The sequence below is a fragment of the Dreissena polymorpha genome, chromosome 11 (assembly GCF_020536995.1).
Source record: "Dreissena polymorpha isolate Duluth1 chromosome 11, UMN_Dpol_1.0, whole genome shotgun sequence".
Classification (NCBI taxonomy): Eukaryota; Metazoa; Mollusca; class Bivalvia; order Myida; family Dreissenidae; genus Dreissena; species Dreissena polymorpha.
The window spans coordinates 85,394,208-85,407,042 of record NC_068365.1 but is presented as its reverse complement, the minus strand read 5'-3'; the positions used below and the strand labels follow the sequence as shown (position 1 = coordinate 85,407,042).

Genomic DNA, 12,835 nt, shown 5'->3' with positions numbered 1-12,835 from the left:
CAATGTCTACCATGGTTGGTATTCACTAAGCTTCATTGCTACTAATAGGCAATGTCTACCATGGTTAGTATTCACTAAGCTTCTTTGCTACTACTAGGCAATGTCTACCATGGTCAGTATTCACTAAGCTTCTTTGCTACTTCTAGGCAATGTCTACCATGGTTGGTATTCACTAAGCTTCATTGCTACTACTAGGCAATGTCTACCATGGTCAGTATTCACTAAGCTTCTTGTTACTTCTAGGCAATGTCTACCATGGTCAGTATTCACTAAGCTTCTTGCTACTACTAGGCAATATCTACCATGGTCGGTATTCACTAAGCTTCTTGTTACTTCTAGGCAATGTCTACAATGGTCAGTATTCACTAAGCTTCTTGCTACTTTTAGGCAATGTCTACCATGGTCAGTATTCACTAAGCTTCTTGCTACTACTAGGCAATATCTACCATGGTCAGTATTCACTAAGCTTCATTGCTACTACTAGGCAATGTCTACCATGGTCAGTATTCACTAAGCTTCTTGCTACTATTAGGCAATGTCTACCATGGTTGGTATTCACTAAGCTTCATTGCTACTACTAGGCAATGTCTACCATGGTTGGTATTCACTAAGCTTCATTGCTACTATTAGGCAATGTCTACCATGGTTGGTATTCACTAAGCTTCTTTGCTACTATTAGGCAATGTCTACCATGGTTGGTATTCACTAAGCTCCATTGCTACTATTAGGCAATGTCTACCATGGTTGGTATTCACTAAGCTTCATTGCTACTACTAGGCAATGTCTACCATGGTTGGTATTCACTAAGCTTCTTTGCTACTACTAGGCAATGTCTACCATGGTCAGTATTCACTAAGCTTCTTTGCTACTACTAGGCAATGTCAACCATGGTCAGTATTCACTAAGCTTCTTCTGGAATTCTTAACTTAAAATGTAATAAGGGGGAAATTTCAGATCATATTTTTTATAAGAAAACCATTGTTTTCTAATAACAAACAAGTTTAACCACTTTAGCAATATTGACTTTTCTATAGCATATTAATGTAACAAGAGGGCCTGAAAGGCCCAAAGTCGCTAACCTGAGATAAAAAGAAATGACCTGTTCTTTGCAGCCCAAGATATCAATGGAACAAATGATCTAACCAAGTATCATGAAAAATAAACAACAAATGGCCCCTTGTCGGCCATGTTTTTTTAACAGACCTGAACCATTTTTTAACTCTTCCAAGATATGTCCAAATTTCATGAAGATAGGGAAAAAAATGTGTCTTCTAGACTGTTCACATGTTGTCACTATAAACATATAAAGAAAACTGCCCCACTTCCTGGCGGCCATGTTTTTTTTACCGATCCAAACCATTATCAAACTCAACTGTCCTATCTAGGTGTGGTAGTGCGGTCTCCTTCGCTTACGCAAATGAACCGGTCACATGACTGTTACAAGTTATGTAACTTTGTGAGCACTTATGTAATGCGGAAATATTTATTTGACAAACTCTTTATTTCCAGTCAGGATGACTATACTGACTGGTTGTAATTCAACAAACTAAAGGCGTTCAGTCAGGGGCCATATATAGCCATATAAGCAAAAATGAGCACATTGTGCTCAGGTGAGCTAAAAAGAATGAAACATGAACTAGCTGTAGACTTAAGGTTTTGTTGAATTTAAATAATTGCCCAAAGTGTTCCTTAAGAAGATGTGTAACTATTGGCCCAGTGTAGCCAAGATAAGAATTAGGGAAAACTGGGCGCAATGCATGTGCTTTAAAACTCGTTATAGACTAGCCAGACTGCACAGGCTAATCGAGACAACACTTTCCGCCTAATTTGGATTTTGGTTAACAAGAGACATCTTAAAGAGAAAGCCAGGATTACGCTGTCCCCGATGTTACCAAGAGAAATTTCATTTAAGCCTAAAGTGTTGTCCCTAATGTACCTGTGGGACTGTACAGACTAACCCAAGATGACACATAACGCACATGCATTAAGCCCCATTTTCAGAGGACAAGGCTTTGTTTATGTCTTACCGCTGCAGCATTCCTTGTCAGACTCGAGCTCTGTGAAAGGGACCCCGTTGTACATGATTCCATTGAGCACCTTGCCGTTGGTGTGTGTCCCCCGCAGGTCAGACATATTTAGGGTGATCTGGTTATGTGTATCCGCAAGGGCTGTCTTCATGTGCCGGTTGTTGTTGTTCTTATTCCGCCGGTGTCTGCACACGATGAAGATCACTATGGCGATGAGGATGGCAATGAGCCCCGCCAGGGAACCGATGATGATACCGATGATGTCACTTCCTGGCGTCTGCTGTTTGGGAGCTTTCTCTGGCTCTATGTTCCCTGCATGCGTACCTATCATGAAGAATGGCAGTGGGTATGAATTTATCATACTAAGTACTATGTTCATATTGCATTTATATTCTATAGCTCTACGTTGCCTGCATGCATACCTGCTGATTAATAACAGTAAGTATGCATTTAATATACAGAATATAATATACCATGTTAATATAGCATTCAAATTTACACACATACAATACACAAGAGGGACATAATGGCCATGAAGCGCTCACCTGAGTTAGATTTTTTTAGTTGAAATTTGACCAGATGAGCCTTTTTTTCCACACACACGTGACCCAGATTCAAACTTGACCTAGGTATGAACAAGATACATATTCTGACCAAGGCACATCAAGATTAAGTCATTACTGTGGCCTCTAGATTGTTAACACGCCTTTACTAAGCTTTGAACTGGTGACCAAGTTTTTGGAAACATATGACCATATTTAAACTTAGTTTTTGATCATATACATTCTGAGCAAGTTTCATCAAGATTGGAGGAAAAATGAGGCCTCTAGTGTGCTAATTACATTGTGCACTCAGGTGAGCTCAAACTTGCTTCCTGGAGTCCATTACTTACAACTCTTAAACCAGTCAAACGGCTATTTAAAAAGCAAAACAATAAGCTTGCAAAATTGCGTTGTGAGTTGTTATATGAGTTGTAAGTATATTATACAGATTGGTTGACTTATAATTATATAAACATTACTTATAACAATTCAAACATGGAAACAGGAAACTGATAGGATCAGACTATTAGCACTAAGCTCTCTCTGAACATCTGTTTAAGTGTTTCTCTGCATAACACATACCAGGAGCTGGACACTTATACACATTATCAAATCCCTATTGTTTAGTAACCCTTACATCAACACCTCTCAAACTATTGCCTGCATACACTTTAGGAGACAACACTGATTTTGCCTCTTAGAGTAATGCTACAAGACAGCTTTTCTGTAGACATAAACAGACTGGACATCACCACTCACACGTGCCCTTGCAATTCTTGTTACTGTACTTTACCTTCTATGAAGCACAGTTTTATATTCCACAATTTCAATTAAAATAGTTTAAGCACATTATACATTGATAAAACTGATTGTACAATAGCAAAATGGCGGCAGATTGGATTGTTTTCTTTACTTTAAAACATTTTGCCCCATTGAAGCAAAAAATTACCATGTGCCGTCTAATTTCAATGTCACATGGTACCTTTTTGCACCAAGGGAGCGAACATTTTTTCCTCCATTTTGGCATTTGAAAATTAGGTGTGTATTATTTATGGTTGTGCGTAATATATGGTTAAGTAAAGTAATGCATCACCACTCACCCTTGCCAATGTTCAGCCCATGTTCGTAGTACTTGTCCTCTGGTTTGGGAGGCACCAGCAGGGGTTTCAAGGTTGCGGGGGGAACCTCCTCTGTGAAGTTGCCAGATGCAGGCTCTGATTGGACAAAAATTGCAGAATATTCTAACTAAATGTATGTACTTTATTCTTTTTACATTCATTAGACTCACATTGCAGAATTTTCTGACTAAGTGTATGTACTTTATTCTTTTTACATTCAATATACTCACATTGCAGAAAATTCTGACTAAGTGTATGTACTTCATTCTTTTTACATTCATTAGACTCACATTGCAGAATATTCTGACTAAGTGTATGTACTTTATTCTATTTACATTCAATAGACTCACATTGTAGAATATTCTGATTAAGAGTATGTACTTTATTCTATTTACATTCATTAGACTCACATTGCAGAAAATTCTGACTAAGTGTATGTACTTTATTCTTTTTACATTCAATAGACTCACATTGTAGAATATTCTGATTAAGTGTATGTACTTTATTCTATTTACATTCAATAGACTCACATTGCAGAATATTCTGACTTAGTGTATGTACTTTATTCTATTTACATTCAATAGACTCACATTGTAGAATATTCTGACTAAGTGTATGCACTTTATTCTATTTACATTCAATAGACTCACATTGTAGAATATTCTGATTAAGTGTATGTAATTTATTCTATTTACAATCATTAGACTCACATTGCAGAATATTCTGACTAAGTGTAAGTACTTTATTCTATTTACATTCAATAGACTCACATTGTAGAATATTCTGACTAAGTGTATGTACTTTATTCTATTTACAATCATTAGACTCACATTGCAGAATATTCTGACTAAGTGTATGTACTTTATTCTATTTACAATCATTAGACTCACATTGCAGAATATTCTGACTAAGTGTATGTACTTTATTCTATTTACATTCATTAGACTCACATTGCAGAATATTCTGACTAAGTGTATGTACTTTATTCTATTTACATTCATTAGACTCACATTGCAGAATATTCTGACTAAGTGTATGTACTTTATTCTATTTACATTCATTAGACCCACATTGCAGAATATTCTGACTAAGTGTATGTACTTTATTCTATTAACATTCAATTGACTCACATTGTAGAATATTCTGATTAAGTGTATGTACTTTATTCTATTAACATTCAATAGACTCACATTGTAGAATATTCTGATTAAGTGTATGTACTTTATTCTATTTACATTCATTAGACTCACATTGTAGAATATTCTGATTAAGTGTATGTACTTTATTCTATTTACATTCATTAGACTCACATTGTAGAATATTCTGACTAAGTGTATGTACTTTATTCTATTAACATTCAATAGACTCACATTGCAGAATATTCTGACTAAGTGTATATACTTTATTCTATTAACATTCAATAGACTCACATTGTAGAATATTCTGACTAAGTGTATATACTTTATTCTATTTACATTCATTAGACTCACATTGCAGAATATTCTGACTAACTGTATATACTGCTTTCTTAGCTGTGATCAGTGAAAAGATGTTTTTATGCATGCATGTGTGTAAAGTCTCATCATAGATTAACCTGTGCAGTCCACACAGGCTATTCAGGGACGACAATTTCCGATTTCATCGTATTTATTGTTTCAAAGAAGTCTCCTTTTAGCAAAAATCCAGTTTAGGCAGAAATTGTTGATAATCCCGATAAGCATCTTTGGACTGCACAGGCTAATCTGGGATGACATTTAATGCACATGCATTAAACCCCCTTTCCACCAAGCGAAGCAAGAGGCACATGTACATTATTGATATAAACATATTTATTTGAGCTCAATTGCAACTAATCCTAAGACTTATTGGAACACTCTTAAACATGTTTCCTGCATAGAACCAGTACTTAAGTGTCTTTCTAGCAGATCTCAAGAACGCTTCCTCAGTTGGGATTTAATCCATTATCTACTGGTTGCTAGGTGGACACCATATCAATTATGCAAAGGTCACCTTATATTACATTTACAGTGGTAATTAAGTATTGATTATTTATTGTTGATGATTTTTCAGTTGGAATATCTAATGAAACAATAATCAATAGATTTTAAATTTCTGTTTTATAAATTATTAATAATACAAACATGTATCATTTATGTAAAATCAATGATATTTTTTTGTTTTACTATACAGCTGCATTTCAGGTTTGAGCATTTCAAGTTAAGACAAGTTTAATAAAAATTATTAGGTGAGCACGACTGTGTTTTTTAAATATTCACAGTAAAAAAACAACATTGGAATAAATTGCTTGTATTAATGGACATACATTGAAATTCCACTTCAAAATTCCTGAAACATGCACATGACATTACCAAAGTTCAATTTAATTTAATTTTTGGTAAGTATAACATAACTGATGAAAACAGCTTCAGCAATCAAGAACTCTTAATTGAATAAAAATCCTGAATAGTGGTGAGCACTGGAACCAATTGAAAATGCATGTGCATAAAAAGTGTGGTCCTGGATTAGCTACAGGCTAATCTTGGACGACACTTTCTGTCTTGACTGTATTTCTTTTAGAATATACTTCTTTAAAGTAAAAAATCCATAAAAGCGAAAAGAGTTGTCCCTGATTAGCCTGTGCAGACAACACAAGCTAATCTCTGACAACACGTTACACACATGCATTTAACCCTATTTCCCCAGTGCAAGGCTCAAGTTTTTCAATATTCCCGGTTGCGTACCTGATATGAACTCCGCCTATAAAGATATTTCAATATTCCTGGTTGCTTACCTGATATGAACTGCACCTCACTGATCATGATCCACTTGGCATCGAAGTACACTTGCAGACGGACGTACTGACCCACGTTGTTGTTGAGTTTGATCATCACCGGTCTGGAATACTCCACCACATCGTCCCGAATAAAGTCGTACTTGACCGGCGAGTTCTGGTAGAGATTCCCACCAACGCTGAAGTAAACCAGCGCCACCTTGAAAACACGAACGTCCTTGGAGAAAAGGTTGTTGCAGTTGATGAAGACTTTGCTGAAGTTGCGGACTTGGTCAAATTTGAACGTGATGATCAGAGGGCCCTGGAAGTCCTGTGTGTCATTACGCCAGCCCACCCACTCGTATCTGCAAGTATACGGGATTTTTTCATGTAACAAAATGTTTTCAACAATAAACATTTACCACTCAGATACACAATTGACATGCTTGTAGTCCCTTAGAAAATCTAATTAATTAAAGACCTATCTTAATAGATTCAAGTTTTTTAAGGGTTTTTTTCGAACCGAAAGTTAATGATAAGCAGCAAACATGCAGTGTAAAACCTGAACAGCCAAATTGTGTGCAGGATGTTCTGGTTTAATGCTGGTTGCATGTAGTCATTTTCACTGTGTTTCTGAGTGGAAAGGATATTAAAATGTTTGCAACAATAACTATGTTAATAGTATTACACTGATTTCATTGTTTGTAATCATAATGTGTAAACATACTGCTGGTATTTTGTGTTGTGAATTAAAAAAACAAAAAAACATGGAAAATATGTTACGCTGATACTATTGGCACAAGGTCAATAACTACTCTATAATTTATTAAACATAACAAGTTAAGGTTGTTTCCTTTTCTTTAAAACATCAATCTCACTTCAACAACTGTTTGATGCATTTGAGCCTTTCTCTGTGAAAAGGGGATTTAATGCATGTGCGTAAAGTATTGTCCCAGATTAGTCTGTGTAGTCCCCATATGCTTATCAGGGAAAACACTTTTCGCTGTTATGGTTTGTTTTTTCTATAAAGGAAGTCTTTCCTCACCAAAAATCCAGTTTAAGCGAGTGTCATCCCTGATCAGCCTGTGCAGACTGCACAGGCTAATCTAGGACAACATTTTGTGTACATGCATTTAACCCCCTTTTCACTGAGAGCAGCCCATTTATAAAATGAAAGTTTCAGTGATAACATGACACAATACATGGAACCTGTTTTTACTGTATACTGAAAGCAATAAACAACAACGCATTGATTAATGCAATAGTTTGTGCTATATTAAAGGGCCACATTTATTTTTTAATTGCTAAGGTTTAATAATCCAAGTTAAAAACAAATTTTAATATATTATTAGAGAACCTTGCCGAGTAATATTTTTGGTAAATCCATCCAATTACCAGTTTCAATGGCTATTAATAAAGTAACTTATCTGCTAACATCACTCTAGCGCATTGAATTTATACAGATATGAATCTCTTAACAGGTATTTCAGTGCAGAACTGCAGTGCAATATGTTTTCCATTTTCTAAGAATGTGTTGAGAAGGAAATTTCCTTTGTAAATTTGTTGACGTCGCGCTTCTAACATTCAGACGACTTTTAACAAGATGTTGGAATTATGTATGAAAAGAAAAGTATCACAGAGATTATATTAAATGTGCATCTTTGAAGGAATTCTTTTATTCCTGTGCTATGAATTCTCTCAGCTCTTTACTACACAAAAGACGCTTTTGAAAATGATAAAATGCAGCTGCCAGAACTACAACACATGCATGAATCTGCATTTTTGAATCTGCATTCTTTATTATTTTTAATTTGGTAGTTGAAAGATGACATGAAAGTTGTAAGCATTATACACACTGCTTCACTTAAAATATTTCTATAAACAATTGAAAATAACATACATATCTTTTGTCATATATAACATAATTCTTGTGATCCGCAAGTTCATATCAGATTTAATGTAACATTATTTAAGAATAAATATTTTCAAATATGAAATACTCAAGTTGGCTTTTAGCACTAAGAGAGTTTCTACAACAAAAGAACCTAAGCAGCACTGACATATAGGACTATTGTTTCAAGCCAATGTAAGGTTGCCGTGGTGTAGTGGATACAGTGTCCCCCTAGTGCTAGTGACCGGGAGGTCATGGGTTCTATCCCACTGTGGGAGCATTCTTTAGATCTCAACAATAGCGTAAAGTGCAGGTTCTATCCAGGACACATACTCAATAGAATTTCAATAATACTAAGGCTCTTGCATGATGCAATCAAGTGAAGGGTTTTGGTTTTAGGTTTTGAAAAAGCCTTTGTAAAGCAACACTATCATACCCCTTGATGCGCAGTTCCTCGTTGTCCAGCCTGAAGTTGTTGTCCCCTATCTCCCCGTCTGTCAGCTGACCCAGCCCTTCCAACAGGAAGTTCTCCTGGATCATGCCGTCATACGTGAAGTCCACAAAGTCCAGCTCAGAGCCACGCCGGTCTCCCTGACGCACGCTGTATGACACCACACCATCTGAAATAGAAAAAATGTTCATACAAACAAGATACTATGAGAGGAAGAAAAAATTTGATAAAAGGAGCATGATTTGAAAACAACAACGTTAAGGACCTCCAATACCCAAATGCACCCACCATCCACCAACAAAATAACTGTAATGCATCCCCCACCCAACAACAAAATACCTGTAATGCAAACCCCATCCACCAACAAAATACCTGTAATGAAACCCCACCCACCAAAAATATACCTGTAATGCATCCCCCACTCACCCAAAAAATACCTGTAATGCACCATCCCCCACCCACCAACAAAATACCTGTAATTTAGTCCCCCATTCACCTACAAAATACATGTAATGCACCCCCACCCATCAACAAAATACCTGTATAGCATCCCCCACCCAACAACAAAATACCTGTTATGCAAACCCCACCCTCCAACAAAATACCTGTGATGCACCCCCAACCCGCCAACAAAATACTTGTAATGCACCCCCACCCACACACCAACCAAATGCATGTAATGCACCACCACCCACCCACCAACAAAATACCTGTAATGCACCCCCACCCACCAACAAACAAAATACCTGTAATGCACCCCCACCCACCAACCAAATACCTGTTATGCAGTCCCAACCACCAACCAAATACCTGCGCTATACCCACCAACAAAATTCCGGCAATTGAAACCCCTCACCCACCAACAAACACATACAAAGTACCCACAATGTGAGAGCTGCCCATGATACAAAAACACAAATCCTTGAAACATCTCTTTGTGTAAACAAATGCTTTCTTTCATACATAAATCTGTGTTAACAAATGTATTTTAAGGTTTGAAACTAATAAGGTAGTTGTTATAAAACCAGATGCAAAACATCGCTTCCTTGCAGAAAAACATGATACCAGGCAAGTTTTCTTCAAAGTTATATAAACAGATCTTGTAAACAATTCGGTAACTTGTAAACAATTTGTTCAGTAAGAAAGAATTATTTAGTCTTGAATTTGAGCATCTTAATCCTTTAACTGCGAGATTTACTATGGCTAATTGCGCAATTTGACATTAAATTTATTTGGCGTCTGGACCAAGTTCATAATAATAAAGCAGAATTACAAGAAATCACAGTATTAAGAAGAAAACCTAATACAGCTGTTCACAAATTATAATTCCATTATTTTTAACATTGAGAATTAGTGAAACATTATAATTATATTGCTAATTTTGTTGCAGTTTTAGATATTAAAGCCAAGAACATTGTCTGTGCATTGAAATTATGGATAAGATTTGGCATTAGTAAATTATCATATTAAATCAAAGGTCCTTGAGTACAGATACACTGCAATTGAAACAAAAAATATTGCCCCATGTCTGCAGACTTCTTTAGGATTTTTGTACAAAGCTTTTAAGAAGCAGCTTTTGGAGTATAATTTGAAAACAAGAGGGCCATGATGGCCCTGAATCGCCCACCTGACTAACCAAATACAATCCCAACCCAGATTTCATCAAGATAAACATTCTGACCAAATTTCATAAAGATAACATGAAAACTGTGACCTTTATTGTCTACACAAGGTTTTTCTATTATTTGACCTAGTGACCAAGTTTTTGACCCAAGGTGACCGAAATACAATCCCAACCCAGATTTCATCAAGATAAACATTCTGATAAAAAGTTTATAAAGATTGGATGAAAACTGTGACCTCTATTGTCTACACAAGGTCTTTCTATTATTTGACCTAGTGACCTAGTTTTTGACCCCAGATGACCCAAAGACAATCCCAACCCAGATTTCATCAAGATAAACATTCTGACCAAATTTCATAAAGATTGAATGAAAACTGCGACCTCTATTGTCTACACAAGGTTTTTCTTTTATTTGACCTTGTGTTTGAGCTAGTGACCTAGTTTTTGACCCCAGATGACCCAAATACAATCCCAACCTAGACTTTATCAAGATAAACATTCTGACCAAATTTCATAAAGATTGGATGAAAACTTTGACCTCTACTGTCTACACAAGGTTTTTCTATTATTTGACATAGTTTTTGACCTAGTGACCTAGTTGTTTACCCCAGATGACCCAAATACAATCCCAACCCAGATTTCATCAAGATAAACATTTTGACCAAATTTCATAAAGATTGGATGAAAACTGTGACCTCTACTGTCTACACAAGGTTTTTCTATTATTTGACCTAGTTTTTGACCTAGTGACCTAGTTCTTGACCCCAGATGATCCAAATACAATCCCAACCCAGATTTCATCAAGATAAACATTCTGACCAAATTTCATAAAGATTGGATGAAAACTGCGACCTCTATTGTCTACACAAGGTTTTTCTATTATTTGACCTATTGTTGTGACCTAGTTTTGACCCCAGGTGACCCACGCACGCACACACGCACATACGGACGCCGGACATCACACGGTCACATAAGCTCACCATGTCACATCATGACAGTTGAGCTAAAAAATGCAAAGGTTATATGGTGACAGAATTAATGTACAAGAAGAATTTTGTATCAAAATGCACTGAAAGAACTGGAAAGAAACTGAAATCAATGAAATTTATCTGCAGGCTTTTTTCCAGAAAGACCACGTTTGTTGGAATAAAATATAAATATTACATGAGAAAAACAAGACTATTGCCAAGCAATATAGTCCCCTACTGGCTCCACCATTGTCAGAAATTCCACCATTGTCAGATTTTTTTTTATTTGTTGTCATAGCAACCAGAATTCTTGATGCAGGAACAAAATGAAATGACATGCATAATGTCCATATTGCCATCTATCCATATTTCAAGTTTCATGAAAAAATATTAAGAATTTTTTATGTTATCGCAGGATCCAGAAAAGACAGACAGACAGACAGAGCGCAAACCATAAGTCCCCTCTGGTGAAACCGGTAGGGGACAATAAATACACTCATCTTAATACTGTCAAATTTTCATATCATCATATCAGATACATATGTCCCCATTTATTTGGCAAAATATATATACAAAATGGACTGCAGCAAAAAAACCAGAATGTCCTACAAAGACATTTCTTACCAGTATATGGGCTTGTATAAACCATGGCATTTTTGTTTTTTTCAAAACCTATAAATACTTCGTATAACTTTTTTAGGATATTAAGAAAAACAAGTTCTGCCTTGGGAAAACTGGGCTTTATACATGTGGTAAAGTATTGTCCAAATTAAGCATGTGCATTCTGAACAGGCTAATCAGGGAACAATCGTTCAGCCAAGACTGCAATGCCATTGAGAAAAGACTGCCTTATAATGAAAATTATAATTCCATACAGTGTAAAGTGTTGTCCCAGATAAGCCCCTGCAGAGTGCGTAGGCTAAATCTAAATCTATACTTTACGCTCGTGCATTAAACCCAGTTTTCTAAAAGCGTGACACAATTACATTGTACCTTTCCACTTGCAGCCATATATCTCGACCTGCATGCACACCATACGTACCTTCCCACTTGCAGCCATATATCTCAACCCGCATGCACACGGTGCGGAGAGTCTTGCTATACGGGATGAACCTGACACGGCGGCCTATGATTGGCGGAGTTACCTCCCTCATCTCTGTCAGGTACGTGTTCTCATTGCCCTTGAACAACTGAAACAAACACAGATTATGTAATGCATTGCTAGTTTATATTAAAAATAATACATTAAAAATAAAATAGCATTGATATTTATACACCAGTCATAAGCTTCCTCTAGATATTCTGCGGAAACAAAATGGACCACCAACTGACAGCCAGACAGTTGCAATGCAATACATCCCTGCTTCTTGAAAGTGTACCATAATTAATATCCAAACCTACAGAACAACCTTATCGCATTCATACAGTATCACCATTAATATTG

The 12,835-nt window shown here is 36.2% G+C and overlaps 1 protein-coding gene across 1 annotated transcript in view; it reads right to left on the bottom strand.

Annotated features, from left to right (window-relative positions):
• Positions 1–12,835, bottom strand: part of LOC127851611 (discoidin domain-containing receptor 2-like) — a 232,970-nt gene that overhangs the window by 25,500 nt on the left and 194,635 nt on the right. Inside the window, exons 6-10 of the mRNA XM_052385440.1 lie at positions 12,434–12,581; positions 8,785–8,968; positions 6,479–6,822; positions 3,670–3,783; positions 2,028–2,351 (exon numbers count right to left, since the gene is read on the bottom strand). Of these exons, the coding sequence (XP_052241400.1) occupies positions 2,028–2,351; positions 3,670–3,783; positions 6,479–6,822; positions 8,785–8,968; positions 12,434–12,581 (1,114 nt within the window). The remainder of the gene's footprint in view (positions 1–2,027; positions 2,352–3,669; positions 3,784–6,478; positions 6,823–8,784; positions 8,969–12,433; positions 12,582–12,835) is intronic.